Genomic DNA, 16,950 nt, shown 5'->3' with positions numbered 1-16,950 from the left:
AACTCTGGGCCAATCAATTCTTCAGTAAGACGGGCCGCCTCTTATCCAGCCGCAGATAGCAGCCCAAATGATCATGGCCCAGAAAACCGCCTGCAGTCCAGTTCAGCGAGACGGACTGAGTCTTCAAAGGCCACAGATAACATGCCACATACTCATGGCCCACTGAGATCACTACAGCCCATTTCAGCTCCTCTCCCGCATGATAATTCCGTTCTTCACAATCCTGGAAGACAGTCCCCAGGAACAGAGACCTCATTTCCCCAATTTGCAGAACCAATTTCATCCAAGGAACAGGGGCCATCATCGGCTTTCGGGAAAACATCGTCTCTGTCTCTTCCTGATAAAGAATTTCCATCTGATCCAGCAATCTCGGTTCCACAATCAGAAGAACAAAACCCTTCTGCGAAAGATGGCCTTCTGTTGGTTTCGTCTTCACCTAGTACGAAGACCACTTCACCGAAGCCACTCCATCGCTCGGAACGACCTCATACTCTGCCTAATTATTTGAAGGACTTCGTGTGTAACACAGTTGCTGTTCGACCCCCCCGCTCCACGTCGCCAACTCCTTCGTTCTCCTCGGGTAAGTCCACTTCTCTTGAGCATTACTTGTCATACTCGAAATTCACTAATCGACATTTTGCATACACGGCTGCATTAGATTCTGATGTTGAGCCCAGGTCTTACAAAGAAGCTTTTAAGGACCCTCGTTGGCATGCTGCGATGTTTGAAGAAATTCGTGCCTTGGAATTGAACAAAACTTGGACAATTGATAGAGTGCCGTCTGATAAGAAGCCCATAGGCTGCAAATGGGTCTTCAAAATCAAAAGAAATGCTGATGGCAGTGTTGAAAGGTTCAAAGCTCGTCTCGTTGCAAAAGGATTTACTCAAGTCGAAGGGGTTGATTTCAATGAGACATTTGCTCCTGTGGCTAAACTGGTCACAGTCCGGGTAATTTTATCTTTGGCAGTAGCTAACAATTGGGAAATGCATCAATTAGATGTTCATAATGATTTCCTACATGGTGATTTAACTGAAGAGGTATATATGCGTATGCCGCCTAGTTTTTCTCATCGACGTCCGGGATATGCATGTCGTTTGCATAAATCTCTTTATTGCCTTCGACAAGCATCTCGAAATTGGTTCTCCAAATTTACGACCGCACTTCGCAAATATGGACTTGTTCAATCGGATGCTGATCATTCATTATTTACTAAGCACATGGATAGGGATTTTCTGGGAGTTTTGGTATATGTTGATGATCTAATTATTGTCGGCAGTAACTCGAATTTATGTGCTTCGCTCAAGCGATATCTGGCCACATGTTTTCGTATAAAGGATTTGGGTCATTTGCGCTACTTTCTTGGCATAGAAGTCACTCGGATGGACAATGGATTATTCCTAAATCAGAGAAAATATGTCCTTGACATTCTTACAGAATGTGGCATGTTGGGTTCGAGGCCTTCTTCATTTCCTATGGAACAGCAACACAGCTTGTCTTCGGATTCGGGCTCTCCCTTATCAGATCCTAGCAGGTATCGTCGTCTCGTTGGTCGGCTCATTTACCTGACAGTTACTCGTCCTGAGCTATCTTATTCCGTTCATATTCTATCTCAATTCATGCAAGATCCTCGTGAAGATCATTGGATGGCAGCAATACGTATACTTCGGTACTTGAAACAATCACCGGGACAAGGCATCTTTCTTCGACCACATTCAATGGAGTTAATAGCCTATTGTGATTCAAATTGGGCTAGCTGCCCAATGACTCGACGGTCGGTCACCGGTTACTTCATCACTCTCGGAGGTAGTCCAATCTCGTGGAAGACCAAGAAACAGACGACTGTATCTCGTTCATCTGCCGAGGCTGAATACAGAGCGATGGCAGCCACAGTTAGTGAAGTTCTCTGGCTACAAAGTCTGTTCTCCTCATTTGGTATCGCTTTAACCGGTCCTACCCAACTGTATTGTGACAACCAAGCAGCACTCCACATCGCTGCTAATCCGGTATTTCATGAGCACACCAAACACATCGAGATTGATTGCCACTTCATTCGGGAACACTTACTCTCCAAGAAGATTGTTACTAATTACGTACCCACAAGTATTCAACTTACGGATATTTTCACGAAGGCTTTGGGACGTGATCGTTTTCATTTCCTCCTCAGCAAGTTGGGAATTCGGGATCCTCATTCTCCAACTTGAGGGGGAGTATTACAGGATATTCTCATATCTTGCCGTGATTTCCACTTGTTTCCTTATACATAACATTGTATTATGGGATTATTAGGTGGCTGATCAATTAGGATTAATTACTTGTATCCTTTAGATTACTTTCCCTGTATTCTACAAGCTAATGGCTATATGTACAGAGTCCCCATATCAATAATATTGAGCACGATTAATCACAGAAATCTCAGTTTTCTACACTGTCAGTGTGGTTAGTAGATATATGTCTTGTCCTAGAAAGGGCCACTTGCAAACTATTAATTGCATCTTGAGATTTTTGAAGAGTGCTTCTAATGTTTGTTTGGAGTTCGGTCGAGATCTACTAGTTTGGTTGGCTATGTCGACTCAGATTTTGTAGGAGATTTAGACAGGAGGAGGTCTCTCAGTGGTTATGTGTTTATGATTGGTGGTTGCGTCGTTAGTTGGAAGGCAACCTTGAAGCTATAGTTGCATTATCTACCATAGAAGCAGAGTTTATGGCAATGATTGAAGCATTGTCCTCTCAAGAGTTTATGCCGGATTATCAAGAGTGTTGATGTTTTCCACTTGAACATCTCCAATGGCTACCACATCACGAACAAAATGGTACCTCGCATCAATATGCTCTGTCCTCTCATGATGCATCGGAGATGATAGTCACATCGTTCTTCATGATGACGAAAAGCCTTCCTGTTTCGAAGTTCGAGCATTGCTCGGACTTGGTTGGTATCCTGTAGAGTCCGACTTAGGCATGCGGGGTCTTTTGGCAAAGGAAGCATATCATTTATCGAGTATTGGAGAATTCAAGATAAGGTGGAGATTTGATGAGTGTGGCTCGAATTCTCACCCCAAGACTTAAAGACAATGGAAAAGGCCTAGACTGTGGACAGTCGACTGCAATACTGTAGACAACCAATTGCAGTTTCAATGTGTTGAAGACAGAGCCACCAAAAGTCGACTATGGTAACTTGCGCAATTGACTGTAGAAAGCAGTAGAATTTTTGAGCGAGATCTAGCATATCATAATCAAATTTGGCTATTTCTCTATTTCCTTACTCAATTGATTTCTTTCCCGTATGTGATTTATTTTTCTTGATTCCTTTCTTCTTGTACAAGATTAGATAAGGGGTGAGAATAAAGGAGATATCATCTAGAGAGAATATTGTAAATGGGGTTTCAGGAAAACACTTTGTACTCAACGGCTTCATCGCCCGAAGTAAAAGAAGAACCGACAAAGCTTCCTTTGCTCTTGGACGTGCGGCTGGCATACTGCCGGCCCGAACCATGTACACGAGTGTGCAAGCTTCTCTTCCCTTATCTCCTTTCAATTGTTTCATCGAGATTATCATAAGTTAGATCCCTTTCAATCCTTACAAATCGATCTCAAATAACGATCGATCCCAACAATATGCATAAGACTTTGCAAACCTATAGCATCCAATTTGATTATGTTAACCTTCTCAATTGTACAACTACGACTCTTCAAACCACACAGCTACTCTTTCTGCAAAGAGCGGGACGCAAGATTCAAAACAAATCAATCTTGTTGGGATGTACTGTCCAAGGTTGTAACTATGCGGTGTCTCTAGCTTTTTATGTTTCTACCAAAATGAAGGAGTTCACTTTCAACAGTGTCTTTTCATACAAAATTCGATCCTATAAAATCCTCCATATATTGATGAAGAAAAAATTAAAACCTTCTCTTTTCTCTCTTCGACAATTTAATGAATTTAATCTTCTCATATTAACAGCTTTGGCTTCTACTCCAACGGAGGCAACCACAACTGCGATAATGGCCATACGGGGTCTTACTTTGATTTCATTAAGAAAAAAGGGGGGAATCTCTATTTTATTTGGTGGGCTCTCGTTTTTTCTATTTTGTTGGCAAATTCTACCAAAAGAAAGAGGATATACGAATTAACATGGGTTGGTTCAAAGGGTTCGGCACTTGTTTCGTTTAAGCCAAGATCTAGAGTTCGAGTCATTGTGAATGCAGAAAATTCATGCTGGGAGAACTTTACCTTATTAAACCGACCCAGGTCGACTAGACTAGTCGGGACCCAATTGTGCTTTTGGATATCAGGATTCACAAAAAAAAAAAGATGAGATATGACATGGCCGTCCTACCAGTGATAACAATAAATAATCAGTTTTTTTTGGATAAAAATATCAATAATCAGTTTTAGGCAGGTCATTTGGAAAAGCATATTTATAGTCAAAATTGAACCACACCCAAAATCAGATCAATTTTACTAATAAAGATTAGTTCAAGCGGTTCGACGCTTATTTTCCTTAAATATATAAGGTATCGGGTTCGAGTTTTGTAAATGGAGAAAATCATTGATTGGGATATGCTTTATCTCTTACTTGATCGACCCGGTTCAAACTGGATTAGTCGAGGTTCGTTGGGCTCTCTAATATCAGGGTAGACACCGAAAAAAAAATATCGGGTCAAATTTTTATTGTTCAGTTTGGCTCTATATAGTAATAAGATCCGCTAAGTCATATCTAGCCACCGAAGGTGCAACTATTCATGATCGGCATGGAATTTTACGATAGTTAAAACGAATTCTGTAAAAGGTAGAATTAGTGGGAGATTTTGTAGAGTGTTTGCGCATCTCAAGTGCGCGATTCTCTAACGTCCATGAAGATATTCACCATGGGCAAACTGAAGTGAATGAAGTCACTTCTAATGAAGATGAATAATACTCTTTCGTGGTCGGTCCAACTTGAGATGGTTCAGTGATTCGATACCATTTTCTCTTAACTAAGTTCTCGAATTAGAGTCTTGTAAATGAAGAAAATTCACAACCGAGATCTTTAATGAGTTAACCTGACTCGAAATTGCATTAGTCGGGACCCATTGAATTTTTGGATACAAGATAAACAAAGAGTAAATTACAAAAAAAAAATCTAAATTTTGTAAAAAGTCTCAATTGTGTCATAAATTTTACTTTGTAACAACAAAAACCACATGTTTCAATATCATCTCAGATTTAGCATCTGTTACTATTCCGTTCAAATTTCCATCTATTTGCCTATGTGGACTTTTTGAGACCCACCAAATTTGCGCATAATTTGATCGTCTTCTCTTTTCTTTACAAAAATAACCTAAGTTTTCATAATAGTCTCAGTTTTATTATAGATTTTGATTTGTAATTTTAAAAAAATACATGTTAGCACGCCGTTTTGGTCCACTAGCTCCAAGAGAGAACATCAAGGACATCCTTGACACAATCCGGAAACTATTACAGAATAAGACCTAGCAAACCCCAGGTTACTATTCACAGCTAGGTCAGGCGGGTTGACCCGGCTGTGAATAGTAACCCGGGGTTTGCTGGGTCTTCTTCTGTTATAGTTTGCACGTTGTAGTTAAGAATGTTGTTGATATTCTTACCTGGAGCCGGTGGACCAAAACAGGGTGCTGACATGTATTTTTTTTAAATTACAAATCAAGATCTAGAACAAAAGTAAGACTTTTATGAAAACTTAGGTTATTTTTATAAAGAAAAGAGAAGATGATCAAACGATGTGCAAATTTGGTTGGTCCCATAAAGTCCACGTAGGCAAATAGACGAAAATCTTAACGGAATAGTAACAGATGCCAAATCTGAGACGATTATCAATACATGTGATTTCTTTTGTTACAAAGTAAAATTTAGGATAAAACTGAGACGTTTTACAAAATTTAGATTTTTTTTTGTAATTTGCCCTTAAAAAAAGCCATAAACAAAAAAATAAAAAAGAAAGGCGGTAACTGTTTTGTGGCGGGAAAAATTTCAAATGTTGTTCGGGCACTGTCGTGACGCACTTGGTGAAGAATTTCTCAATGCAACCACAAGTGTGTCTCAATTATCCGATAGAGTCCCTAAAAGTAAACAAGTCTACAAATCATTTGGTAGTATTATCACCAAGTTCATAAATTGGTTAACGATATTTTGGAAATCACTCATGTGCACAGCCATATCACCTCCATCATGGTAATGGAGATGAATAAGTTTCTTCACAAGAAAGGCCCTATTTCACGGTGTCTTCCTCGTGTAGAGATTTGCCAGCTTATCCCAGAAAGCTTTTGCATATGTAACCTGAGCAATATGATAATAAATACTATTGTCTATCCACTGCCGAATCAAACCAATAGTCTTCCGATTTGCCCGTTCGCAAGCCTTGTCATCCTTATCTTTTGGTTTTGCTGAATCCCTTTCAATGGGATCATACAAGTCTTTGCAAATAGAAGATCCTCCATCTGAGACTTCTACATAGAGTAGTTGGTTGCATTCAATTTGAACATAGATCTCATAGACTCCTCCATCTTGAAAACACCAAAAACCTCAAACTTCTCTAACCCGAGGCTCCGATACCAATTGTTAGGAAGGGTGTGCTTGGCCAAAAAATAACGCAGCGATTAGTCTTCCTCTCCTAGTATTGTAATCGAGATTGAAACCAATCAAATTAACCAACAAGTAATAAAGAAGAAAAACACCGAGAATTTTTACGTGGAAAATCTCGATGTGGGGAAAAAAACCATGAAACTAACTTCGAATCAAGAATCAAACTCAGAGACACACTCTCTTGGATCATTCAAAAACTAAAATTCGTCACTCACAACGGGTGGATTACAAAGTCAGCTGAAACAGCACCTACAGAGCTCAAATAGAAATTCTGACCGTTTAGAATTTAGCTCCACATGTCGTGAAGTCGTTCCCAAAATTTCGTCTTGATTGGAGTTCATTGGATGTCCCGATCGAGGTTTGATCTATAACTGGTCGGACAAAAAATCTGCTCTGCTTCTTCTCAGTATTCTGCCATTGTTCTCTGCTAATTCTTCATCTCACGTGACTCCACACTTTACTCAGCTCTTTTGCTGAAATTAACCCTCACAAAGGTGAATCTTTGGGCCAATTAGAACTCGATAAAAATCCAATACGATTTGAGCTCAATTTTCTCCAAATTGGAGGAATACCCAATGGTTTGCACCTAAGGGTTAGTGGGAAACTGAGGAGTGGAGGAGTCAGTGGGAAAGGCCACGGGAAAGGGTGAGCTCTGATTGGGGTTCTTATACGTAAGGGGTTGATATGGGAGCTGCGTAGGAGAGAGGAATGGCGTTGGTGTAAGGGTTGGGTCCGATGTTGTATTGGGGCTAATTGATGGGAGAGGGTACAATCCATATGAGTGTGGCCCATAGAAATAGTGAGGGAATGGGGGCGGGTTAAAAGCATATGGATTTGGTGTCCATAGAGGCTTAGTTTCAGTGAACGGCTGGGATGGGAGTAAGTGGGTCGGGTCGGTGATTTGTGAGCCTAAGGTTGCTATGATTGGGTTGGGTGGATGGGGGATGGTAGTGGTAGGAGGGCCCAGTATTGGAGGAAATTGTGAGTAATATGGAGGTGCTTCAGTGGGAACGCGCTGGAGTTGCGGTATTGGTATAAGAGGAGGCAGGATGTGGGATGTGCAGGATGGCTAGGTGGGCGGATTTCGTGCCGCTACTGACAAGGAAATTACGGGCAAACTTGCAAGGGGCAGTCTGGTAGGATTATACACCACGGCAGCCAGCATGGCACGATTTTCCACCATGTCCTCCACAACTGTAAATGGCTGATGAATAAATAGTACATGGGGTTACCGGTGCTGTAAAAGTTGGGGTGAGCGGCTGGGCACCTAGCGATACGGATCCATTGGCAGTTGTCACCTGAGAGCTGGGGCCAACCATTGGGTTGCCATGGGCATCCCGAGAGATTCAATACGTTCGTCTGCCAGAGGATTTCACAGACCTGGAGATCCATCCACGCTGAGACTCTGCCGGTTGATGCTGGTTTGACGGTCCGGCCGAGTCTGCTCCCAGGATGTGCCGCCATTTCTGGAGTTTTGTGAGCTCTCATTGGCAGTCGTATACATTGGATTGTCAGGGACGAAAAAGTCTGTCACGCATCTCGTTAAAGGCCTCGTCAATCTCCTTACGATCATGGCTACAATACTCCATTTGATGCCCGTAATAACCGCACCGTTTGCAGGGTACTCTCAATTTATATCCAAGCAGTGCACGATCCCATCCTTCCTCCTGGTAAACGCTGGATCCCTGGTCTTTCACACAGTTTGATGCTGAGGATTCCACGAATAGGCAGAGCATCATCACGTGCCGGTCTTCGTGGAGGGCCACGAGGTTCTGGCTACTCAAGATGGGGGGGTAGTGGCGTTCTTGTTTGAGACTGATATGCTGAAATGGGTTTGATTATGGAGGTGAAGTAAGGAAGATTGAAATTGGCGGCAAACCCAGTTGAAACGACAGGGGTTCTTCCGGCCCGGTGTTAACCGCAAGAAAATTGCTATGGGACAGGTGTTGATTGGAGGTGTGCGTTTGTTATTGGTGAAGAACTGCAGCAGTCGCTGCAGAATTAAACCGAATATCTGGCGTTGCGGTGATGGATTTTTTCTTTGTTATCTAATCATTAAATTTCTTTCACAAAAATAACATTTTCACTTTTGGATACTAACTGCAAATTTAAGCTCAATGTGGATGTTTTTCTGATATGGTCTTTCTAGATGTTAAAGCTAAAAAATGTTACCAACAAGGGATGGCTCAAGCAATTAATTTTGTTAATAGAGAAAATCATTGATTAATACTTTAACCATTCGTGAGCTAACCCGACTCACACTGGATTAGTCGAGGTGTATTGGATTATCAGATACTAGGGTACGCACCGGAAAAAAGAAAGGCTAAAATATGTTAACTGGGGTATGAAATGGAAAACACACCATGGGCCTTAAATCTTATCCCGTTTTGTGGAGTTGATATATTGGATAAATAGTGTGCCTTAAACAATTGCTTCTTTTGTCCTTAACTCCTTGAAATATTATCCCCATTTTTCATTCTACAAGGGGGAACCTATCTATATAATTTTAATATTCTCCAATTACATCACATGAAGAATAGGTCATGCAACTTGTCTTAACACAACTTATATGAACCATGGTTTTATCTCCACAAACAATGAAAGTTGTGCATGTTATAGTATATTGAAATATTGATGTTTGATATTTTGAATTGATTATTATTTTATCTTATTGATTATTGTATAGTTTTGGAAAAAATTATTTTGCGCTAGATATCATATCCAAGAAATTGAGATTTGATATGTATAAAGTTAAAAGTATATACAATTTCGAATATATACTAACCATTAAATATCTAATACAAATAGATATTATTACTTATGATTTTATTTTTATAATCTATAATAATCTTAGATATATATATATATATCTAACTGCAAGTTATAAAATATTATAAATAAGTCTTATTTTCTAAGCTAATTTCTTAAATTATGTTTCTTCTTTTTTTCAGTTCAAATATATATTTTCAAATTGTTTAGTTTTTCTAAAATAATATTTTAAATTATGTGATTCCAACGTGAACCATACAAGGTCATGGAGGGGCAATCAACCTATATTTAACTTATTTGTTGTCACTTTAGCATAATAAAAGCAATACTCCCCAACACAAATAAATTATAAATGTAATATGATTACTGTTAATATAATATTGGGATACATACAAAAATGGTCATATAAGTTTGTCCTTCAGTTTGTTTTGATCCTATATGTTTCGAAAGTGTCGAATCAGTCATGTACGTTTGATCCGTTAGATGTTTTTAGTCGTTCCGTAACCGATCAAATGGAATTACTGACATGAATTTCACAACATTAAGTTTATCCACGTGACAATGTATAATTGGCTAAAAAAAAACAAAAAAAGGGAAAGCCCAGCCCGTGGGGGGCCAAGGAGTCTCCGGCGACCTCGTCGGGGTGGAGGGGTCACCGGAAGGGCCCCCTTACCCCCGGCGACACCCTAGCCACGGGCCGGGTTTCCTTTTTTCTTGTAATTTTTTTAATTTTTTATTTTTTCAACTGATAATAAATTGCCACGTGGATAAACTTAACGTTGTGAAGTTCACATCAGTAATTTCATTTGACCGGTTACGGAACGGGCCAAAAACATCTAACGAATCAAACGTCTAGGACTAATTCGACATTTTTGGAACTTATAGGACCAAAACTGAGCGAAGGCCAAACTTGTAGGACCATTTTTGTCTTTATCCCATATAATATTATAACATAATCATTTTAATTGAGAAAGTCAGAAACATTTTCCGCGTAACACGCGAGTTTTCGTCTAGTTATAGTAAAGATCACAAACTCTTGAAAGACCAGTGCATCCATTCGTTAAGTGAAACACAAATTAAGTGCTCTCATCATTAGCGCGTTTGAGATCATTGCTCCTTGCTCGTCGGAGTTTGTACCAGACTGATGGTGCAATTTCATCGTGGACCGTTTTATCATCGTTCTCACGGATGAGATTGTAAGCCCATGCCCCAGTAAGCGTTCCTGTCACTGGACCAACCACGTAAACCCAGAGGCCCTTGTAGTATGAACTCGCGACTGCAGGTCCGATTGTCCTTGCTGGGTTCATAGATCCTCCTGATATCGGCCTAGAGACAACAACTTATTAGCTAATGGCTTTTAAGAATCTGCATCCAATATCAACTACGGCTGGAAGAGATGATGTGAAGTTTTTCATTACCCTGCCAAGATAGAACTTATGCAGACTGTAGAACCAACTGCTATTCCAGCAAGCTCTCCTACCTGACGTAAAATATCCAAATGCATCGCGGGAGAACTTCTAATTAGTATATATAGAGTATAAATTCTGGCAATATTTTGCGCTTCTATCTTTTTCCTTGTTCTTTAATACCGGACTTGCTTTCAACAAAAGTTAACCATTGGTCATACGAGTTTTCCCTTGATCAAATGCAGAAGTAGCAAAATAAGTTGGAAAGTTGAACGTCTAAGTGTATGAATATGTTTTTTCTACTGTAAATAGGTTGGGTGTGACATGTTCTTACCGCTTTAGTATCAGTCGCGACAGCCGAAGCTACAAACATCATGGAGAAGGTCACCACAATCTCCATGATCAGGGCATGGGCGTCTGACCCGGAAGGTGCTGTGGTTCCAACATGTTTTATCGGGTCAAGAAGTACCCGTAGCGTAAATCCAGCAGAAATCCCCCCTGTCAGCTGTGCGGCTGCATACAGCGGTACCTGCAGAATGAACAAACAAATACAATGAATAACTGATGCCGTCTCACCGTTTCCTCGTATTTTGTCGTGTCCATTATCAATACATCATGCGCCCATTGCTCTCGTGATCATACTGAGGCCTGATCATGCTTAAAATCTCCAAAAATACTTATTAGAGAATTCGTGAATCAGACAATCAACAGGCCCATTGCATGTTATAGTCTGTTGAGCATCAAATATTCCAATTATTTTCTCCGTCACCAAATTTTATTTTTTTGTTTACATGACAAAGATTTGCTCGGAGAATGCAAGTCTGTGAGCTATGGTGGGCCCAAAAAAAAGAAAATTACCCCATAGTTCCCATCGACAGTTTTATTTCTTGGGCTCATAGCTAGATCGAGCTCTACTTGAAGCCTTGTTTTTTGTAATTGGGATTCCACTAGAATTTTAGCAAGCGTAACACTTTTTACTAATGATTAATGAATTCCAAGAAGTGTCAATTTCGATTTTCTTAAATTAGGTCCTTTGATCTTCATTGTAATCGGTTAGTAGAGAAGAAATTAAAAACTGCCTATATATTCAAAGATAATTCTTTGAAAACATAGTAATTCATGAAAATGCAAATGGTCATGTATAACCATGACGATCTTGTCCCCCCCCCCCCCCCCCAACTTTTTGGATAATATCTTGTTGCTGCGTACTAAAACATGATAAGCCTTTATTAACCAAATACTAAGTAAGGTCTCAGGTTCGAGTTCTTGTGAATGCAAAAAATTCACACTGGGAGAGGTTTATCCCTTTGTGGGTCGATTGGCATGACTGGATTAGTCGGAGCCCAATTGAGCTTTCAGATACCGGGGTTCACACCGAAAAAAATGACTAACTTCATTTTCGTGACGTGACGCCTTTCAATTGAAAGCTCAGAAGCCGAAAAACCATTTTTTCAATATACTTTACTTCGACATTTAGTCATTGCCCAAAAATGAAACAAAATCGGATTGCATATCAACCAAGAATAGCTGTTTGAAGGATGTAATTCAAAAAGTGATAAGGATATGTCAAGGAAAAGAAAATTCAAGAGCAGCAAAGATAAACAAATTTATAAAAAAATAAAAAAGTAAATAAACTACATAAAGAAAAACAAAGTGAATTAAAAGTGAAGAAAATCATTGACTTTTGACAAAAAAAAGCCTTCCATTGGCTATTAAAACATAGAAAACAAGATAAAAAGCAGTCATTACGGCAATTATAAAACCTACATACCAAGAAAAAAGATTCCATGCTGACATCGTATTATACTTTCGGCTAGAAAAGAACAACTAAATTAGCCAAAATTAACATAAGACATGTTATATGCATGGAAATTTCAGAAAAGCAAACTAGAACTTTTTGTTCTTTTTTTCTTTCTGGCTCTTATAGTCACCTGCTTCCACGGGAAGTGCCGCGCGGCGGCAAAAGCCAGAGTGACGGCAGGGTTCATGTGGGCCCCAGAGATGTGCCCGACTGCGTAGATCATCACCGTAACTATCAGCCCTCCTGCGACTGACGCCCCGAGCTTCGACACTATCCGCTCGTCGCTCACACTCAAGGCAGCGGATCCGCAAGTCACAAAGACTAGCATGTAAGTGGCTATGGCTTCCGCAATCACCTTCAGTTTCGGGAAAGGACAAGTTTTCATGCCATAACTTAATGATGCCGGTCCGCAAGCCATTCAAACAAAAGCCTTTCAAATTCTCACATATTACTCGTCGGGAATTACATATGGTAATTTCTTCATGCGGGCCAACTTATCTATCAACTTAACTATTTGCATAAAAATTGATCTCTGCAAGACAATTGATATAGTTCCGGTTATACCTTTCTGTGAAAACCAGGTGGGTAATGTTCTTGGAATAGTCTTCCAACCGAACTTGGCTTCTCAGGTACCGAGTTCTGAACTGGGAGCGGCTTGTTTTGGTTAGTCGAGTCATTTGCTTTGGGATCTTCCATAGGCATCACGTGTGGTAGCATGGAATGATACAGTGGCACAGGACGAGAAATGGAAGATGCCAGACAGGAAGTGAAATATAGCTGCTGGTCCTTTCATATATAGGGCTCCCTTCCATCACTAGAGCCACCACATCATCAAAAATAATAAATGAAACTCTCTCGCTTTATCACATCATCACTTATCACTTATATATTAAAAAAAATTTATAATCTTTTATCAAGAAAATATTCTCATATATATTATCCACATATATCTAATGGAACATATATGCATAATATGCAGGGTAAGAATATGTAGTAAAATATTTATATTGCCCGATATATAAATTATATACAATAGAATATAGCCTAGTAAAGGACATCATAATTTGCTTACGTATGCATATATATATATATATATATATTGCGGTATACCAACATATATATCGATTATATAATGGCATATGCATATATATATATATATATTGCATTATACCAACATATACACATACATAATGGCACATGCATATATACTGTTGAGAGTAAAACATACCATACGGAAAAACTAAAATGGATTTATAAGAGATTGGGTATTACAATCTATCAAGTCGAGCTTTTGGGTTGGAAATAAGCCCAATCGCTTATAGGTCCAATAGAGTTTTACATGGTATTAAAGCGGGTAATACTTCCACGCGCATGCGGATGGGTTCACATCACGCCATTTGAAATATCTCTTTGTCAATGGGCAGCCGAAGTGCACCATTGTTTAGCCCGAGTGTGGAGCTCATGGTCTCTTTGAAATCGGAGTGCGAAGAGAAACCCACCTCATCTTAGTCCGGCTCAAGCGTGGCTTTATTGTCAATTATCGTCCCCCCTCCTCCCCGAGCATGGAAGTCCAGTCCCGGCTCTTAGTTAGTTCTTGAGGGCGGTTGTTCTAGTCCACGTGGCACGCGTAGGTGAATGTCAAAGTCACAAGTTGCCACGTGAAAGCGGGTGTTGAGAATAAAAAATCTCACACGGAAAAAATAAGAAGAATCTAATTGGCTTATAAGAGATTTGGTACCACAATCCATCAGTTCGAGCTTTTAGGTTGGAGATGGGTCCAATCGCTTATAAGCCCAGTAGAATTTTACATATACCGCACACCAAAATATATATATATATATGTATGTATATATTAAATAAGTCTCCAACAACCAAAGCAGCGACTTCAGTGCGTAAGTTATATTGGCATATGGTACTATATCAATGATGATTTCCATGAAATATCTATATATATCACCATATAATACCATCTTCTTTATGAATACATATATATATATATATATGTATGTATATAATGGGAAAGCAAAAGGTAAAGCAGAACCGGATATTGTTTATATATTTATGAACCTTATTTTTCCCTTCTCCAAAGTCATTCTTTTTCTCAGTTGAACTATGATTCGTTGAATGAATTTTTAATATAAATTTAAAAATGATTATTTCAATATTAATTATTTTGATATGATCTCTATTCCAATTTCACTATTGATGTTGTTTCAATAACTGTAAGATTATTCTTATTTCTATGTCTCGAATATTTCTTTGTTATCCTTATTTTATCATAATTTAATGAAATCTTTTTTTCCATGAATTTTGAATAAGTATCTTTATTTATTTATTCTTATTCTTTGTTAAATTTTGATTTCTAGAATGAATTTTTATTGCAAATTTCAAACTAATTGCTTCGATATTGATTGTTTTAAGATCTTTATTCCACTTCCATTATTGGTGTTGCTTCGGTTTTTGAAAATCCTTCAATATTTCTTTTATTCCTTTTCTTATTTTATAACGATGATAGAGTTAATGTTAATTTTTACTATCAATAATTATAATTCTATCCTATGAGATTTTTTTGAACTTATTTTACTTTTATAAGATAACTATATTAGATTGTATAATGTCTAGGAAAGATATTTCTGATTTAAGTATTTTTGTATATGCATATTCCTAAAAGTAATAAGGGAATATAATTAATATCTCGAATTTTATATAGACAATTACTTTATAAGAATTAAAAATTAATATTTTTAAATTTTCTTATCATAAGTCATTTTTCATGCACATTTTACTTATTATATTGAAACAATAAAATAATGCCCAATTATTTTTTTATAGTTTTAGATTATTTTTCCCATTTTCTTATTTTACATAAAACTCAATCAATTAAATAAATAATTATATATATTAAGAAAAAAATTACATTTTCAAGCAATGTGAAAAAACTTTTATATTTCAATATTTCTATCTTTATATTTCTCAGTAATCATCAACGCAACATGCAGGTCTTCATCTAGTTATACATATTTATATTTTACCATATCCATGTCACACATTCATATACCCTGATGTGCTAAAAAATTAGAAAAAGATGACTCTTATAAATTTGAGTTGATTATTTATAGAAGTTGTCCCACAAAGTGTGTGCATACATATATTCGGAGCTCGCAAACTCTCTTCTGAATGCGTTATGTCCTTCTTCTCACTGAAAGTTTAACTTATACATAGATTTGAACATGAGTGCCTCCTGAGATTTCCTTTGCATTTATAATAGAATTATGTGGCTAAAAACTATCGAACCATTAGTGGGCCGACCCAAGATCGAATCTACATTAGTTGGGGCCCGATTGTTCACCGGATAACAAGTTTGGTGCATGCTTGCGACAAGAACTATTCTCCTTGCATAGCCCTTTAATGTGTATCCGGATTGCTGCCAAAGAACCATACATGATTATTCGACTACGAGGAAAACCTATGATCGCTGTCCATTGTAAGAATTGGCAATGACAAGAAACAGTTTTAAATATCAGAATGGACGGTGATATTAAATCAAATTGTTGAAATGGATGTTATATTCTTTTACCTTGCCAATAGCAGATGCATGGACCAAAATATCAAAACTGGGGACCCTCTTGATAAAGATAGCGGTGGTAATGACACAAGTGGGAGGGTCCCCAAACAAAAGCCACCATTGCAGATAGCACAAGACTTTTAAGACACCAACGGAAGAACAAGAAGAAAACGAAGAAAAGAAGAAAGTAGAGAGAGGCTTACTGAGTTCTCAAGTGCTTGTCAGCCATAGGATGCATTGTGGTGGTCTTCTTGGTCCAGGAAGAACTATGCATTGGCATGGAATATTAATGAAGAATCATGTGTCGCCTTTGCATCTAACATATGGTTGTTGGATGAAGAATGGGAAGGACCAGGTTGCTTACATTTGATTCCCTGAGTAATGTCGGTCTCGCATGTCGACTGCATTTTTTATGTGGGAGCGTCGGGGCATTAATTGAGGATATAATATATATGAATGTGAGACAATGCTCATACAAGCAGTGCATAAATTGTCATCCGGTTGCTTCCTGTCAAATTTTCCGTGAGCTCAGAGTCTTGATTAATTAGTTGAATTCCTGTTGATATGAAGGAATTACATATATAGATGAATGTATAATCTGGTATGTTCTAGTAAATCTAGAAAATATCTCTAGGAAATATTACATAGTAATAGCAAATATAGAATATGACTACCACATGGTAAACCTTTTCTTGTGGGGGGGGGGGGGGGGGGGGGGGGGGGGGGGGGGGGGGGGGGGGTGGTGGGTGGTTGGTTACATACATGGAATACTTTTTTAATAATATTACATAGTTTACAATTGTAACTAATAAA

The 16,950-nt window shown here is 38.5% G+C and overlaps 1 protein-coding gene across 1 annotated transcript; it reads right to left on the bottom strand.

Moving 5' to 3' along the window:
• Nucleotides 1–9,756: 9,756 nt before the first annotated feature.
• Nucleotides 9,757–13,434, bottom strand: LOC116213238 (aquaporin NIP2-1-like). Its single transcript, XM_031548105.1, has 5 exons — nucleotides 13,137–13,434; nucleotides 12,703–12,927; nucleotides 11,106–11,300; nucleotides 10,784–10,845; nucleotides 9,757–10,691 (listed from the first exon to the last, which is right to left on the bottom strand). The coding sequence occupies exons 1-5, from the start codon at nucleotides 13,287–13,289 to the stop codon at nucleotides 10,442–10,444; spliced, it is 885 nt and encodes a 294-aa protein (XP_031403965.1). The 5' UTR covers nucleotides 13,290–13,434; the 3' UTR covers nucleotides 9,757–10,441.
• Between the last annotated feature and the right edge of the window lie 3,516 nt (nucleotides 13,435–16,950).

This window comes from Punica granatum, chromosome 7, assembly GCF_007655135.1.
Source record: "Punica granatum isolate Tunisia-2019 chromosome 7, ASM765513v2, whole genome shotgun sequence".
Classification (NCBI taxonomy): Eukaryota; Viridiplantae; Streptophyta; class Magnoliopsida; order Myrtales; family Lythraceae; genus Punica; species Punica granatum.
This window is presented reverse-complemented; position numbering and strand designations above follow the sequence as displayed.

Excerpts from the sequence above, each read along its gene's own strand:
- LOC116213238 (XM_031548105.1), bottom strand. The coding sequence starts at position 13,289 with ATGCTACCACACGTGATGCCTATGGAAGATCCCAAAGCAAATGACTCG. Across the intron at positions 11,301-12,702 it reads GGCACTTCCCGTGGAAGCAG|GTACCGCTGTATGCAGCCGC; the intron begins GTGACTATAAGA and ends TTCATTCTGCAG. Across the intron at positions 10,846-11,105 it reads TCGCGACTGATACTAAAGCG|GTAGGAGAGCTTGCTGGAAT; the intron begins GTAAGAACATGT and ends ATTTTACGTCAG.